This window comes from Trichechus manatus, unplaced genomic scaffold (assembly GCF_000243295.1).
Source record: "Trichechus manatus latirostris isolate Lorelei unplaced genomic scaffold, TriManLat1.0 scaffold00061, whole genome shotgun sequence".
Taxonomy (NCBI): domain Eukaryota; kingdom Metazoa; phylum Chordata; class Mammalia; order Sirenia; family Trichechidae; genus Trichechus; species Trichechus manatus.
This window is the reverse complement of record NW_004443997.1, coordinates 1185784-1187369: the sequence shown is the minus strand read 5'-3', so window position 1 is coordinate 1187369 and position 1586 is coordinate 1185784. Positions and strand designations below refer to the sequence as shown.

General features: G+C 55.1%; 1 protein-coding gene across 1 annotated transcript in view; it reads left to right on the top strand.

The window, feature by feature from the left end:
• LOC101357889 (SEC14-like protein 4) overlaps window positions 1-1586 on the top strand; it is an 18108-nt gene that overhangs the window by 12041 nt on the left and 4481 nt on the right. Inside the window, 1 exon segment of the mRNA XM_004379097.1 lies at window positions 843-1001. Coding sequence (XP_004379154.1) covers window positions 843-1001 — 159 coding nt within the window.

The following is a 1586-nucleotide window of genomic DNA, read 5'->3' as shown; positions in this document are numbered from 1 at the left end:
GTTGTGTGGACCACCACGCTCTGGGAAACCCAAAAAGGTGGCTTCCTCCAGGTGCGTATCATTCATTCTCAGGCCTCTCAAGCCAGCTGCAGTTTGCTCATTTTTACCATTAGCAACATTGCCTAGAAGTATGCTGACCTTCCACCCCTATTGGGAACAGAGCCAGGAGAAGGAGAACCTAAGGTCAACTTCCTATGGAGAAGGAGAAACGGTTTTGCTAACCCTTTAGCCAACACAGGCTAAGTCCGCCTTTGTGGAAAGGGAGAGTTAGGAGGGTGGAGACCAGAGAAATCTAGATAACTCACCTTAGGTGCCAGGGTTCACATTCAACCTTGGCATTGAAAGAAATGCCTTCACTGAGATGAAAAAGCCACTTGGAGAGCTTAGCCTTCTCCTTGGGGGCAAGTAGGTCCCCTCTCTGTATTGGAGTATGGGGATAAGTGAGTCCCAGCTCCTCCACTCCCTTGTGATGTGATTGCAGGAAAGCAGTATCACTTCTCAAAGCTTCAGTTTTCTCATCCATGAAATAAGGGTGACTGTACCTTCCTTGTGGGGCTGCTTTGAGGATTCAGGGGACTGTAAGGTGTTGTAACATGCCTAGCACATAGAAGAGGCTTACTGCATGCTGGTGGTTACTGTCATTCCTTTAAGTAGCAGAAGCAACATCTAAGGAAGCAGTGGTGAGAAATGGGCTTGGGGCTGGGCAGTGACTGACCCTCAGGTCGACCCACCATGGTGGACAGACCACACCATCCATACCGAGGGCCTCAGGGCTAGTTTTCCTGCAGAGAGGCCAGACTTCCTCAGTGGCTGCTCCACTGATCATCTGTCCGCCATTGCAGATGTCCTGCGCTTTGACAACACCTACTGCCTGATGCATGGCAAGAAGGTCAGTTACACTATGGAGGTGCTGCTCCCCGACAAGTCCTCCGAGGAGAAGATACAGGGTCTTGAGGCAACAAGGCCCCCTCTCCAGCACAATGAAGACCCCGGCCACCCCTGTGCCTGTGCTCACCAACCCTTAGCACCACCCTCCCTGTCCCTTGTCCCCTGTTCTCCTGGATAGGGTGGTGCTGAAGGTGGCTACAGAAAGCCACCCACCCACATTGCCCTCTCAGCTCTTTGTGTGCCCACCTGGCACAGTGGCCTGGCAGGAAGGGGGACAACCAGTGCATGAGGATTTGTGCAGGCATCTCATCCCCTGTTCCCAGGATTTCTGCAATGAGCCAGCGTCCACTGCATCCCTCCAGATAGGGCCCAGCCCTCCAAGACTCACCCATGCCTGGTGTCCCTGCTGGGGAGTGTGGCTGAGCCCAGGCCTTGCAGGGAGCTCAGCTTTAGGCCTGAAGGGCAGGGACGCCCACTCCCTGCACGAGGTCAGCAGGATCGAGCAGGGCCAGCTGGTGGCAGCTGGGTGGAGGGGCAAGACACGGGGGAGGCCCCTGGTTCCAGTTGAGCAGCGAGGGCCCTCCAGGCTTGTCCTCCCACCTTTGGGGGTAAATCAGAAATCAATAGACAGGACCCAGGCAGGGTTAACCACCGGGGACCTGCTCAGCCTCACCGCAGATTGGAGTGGGTCAAGACTG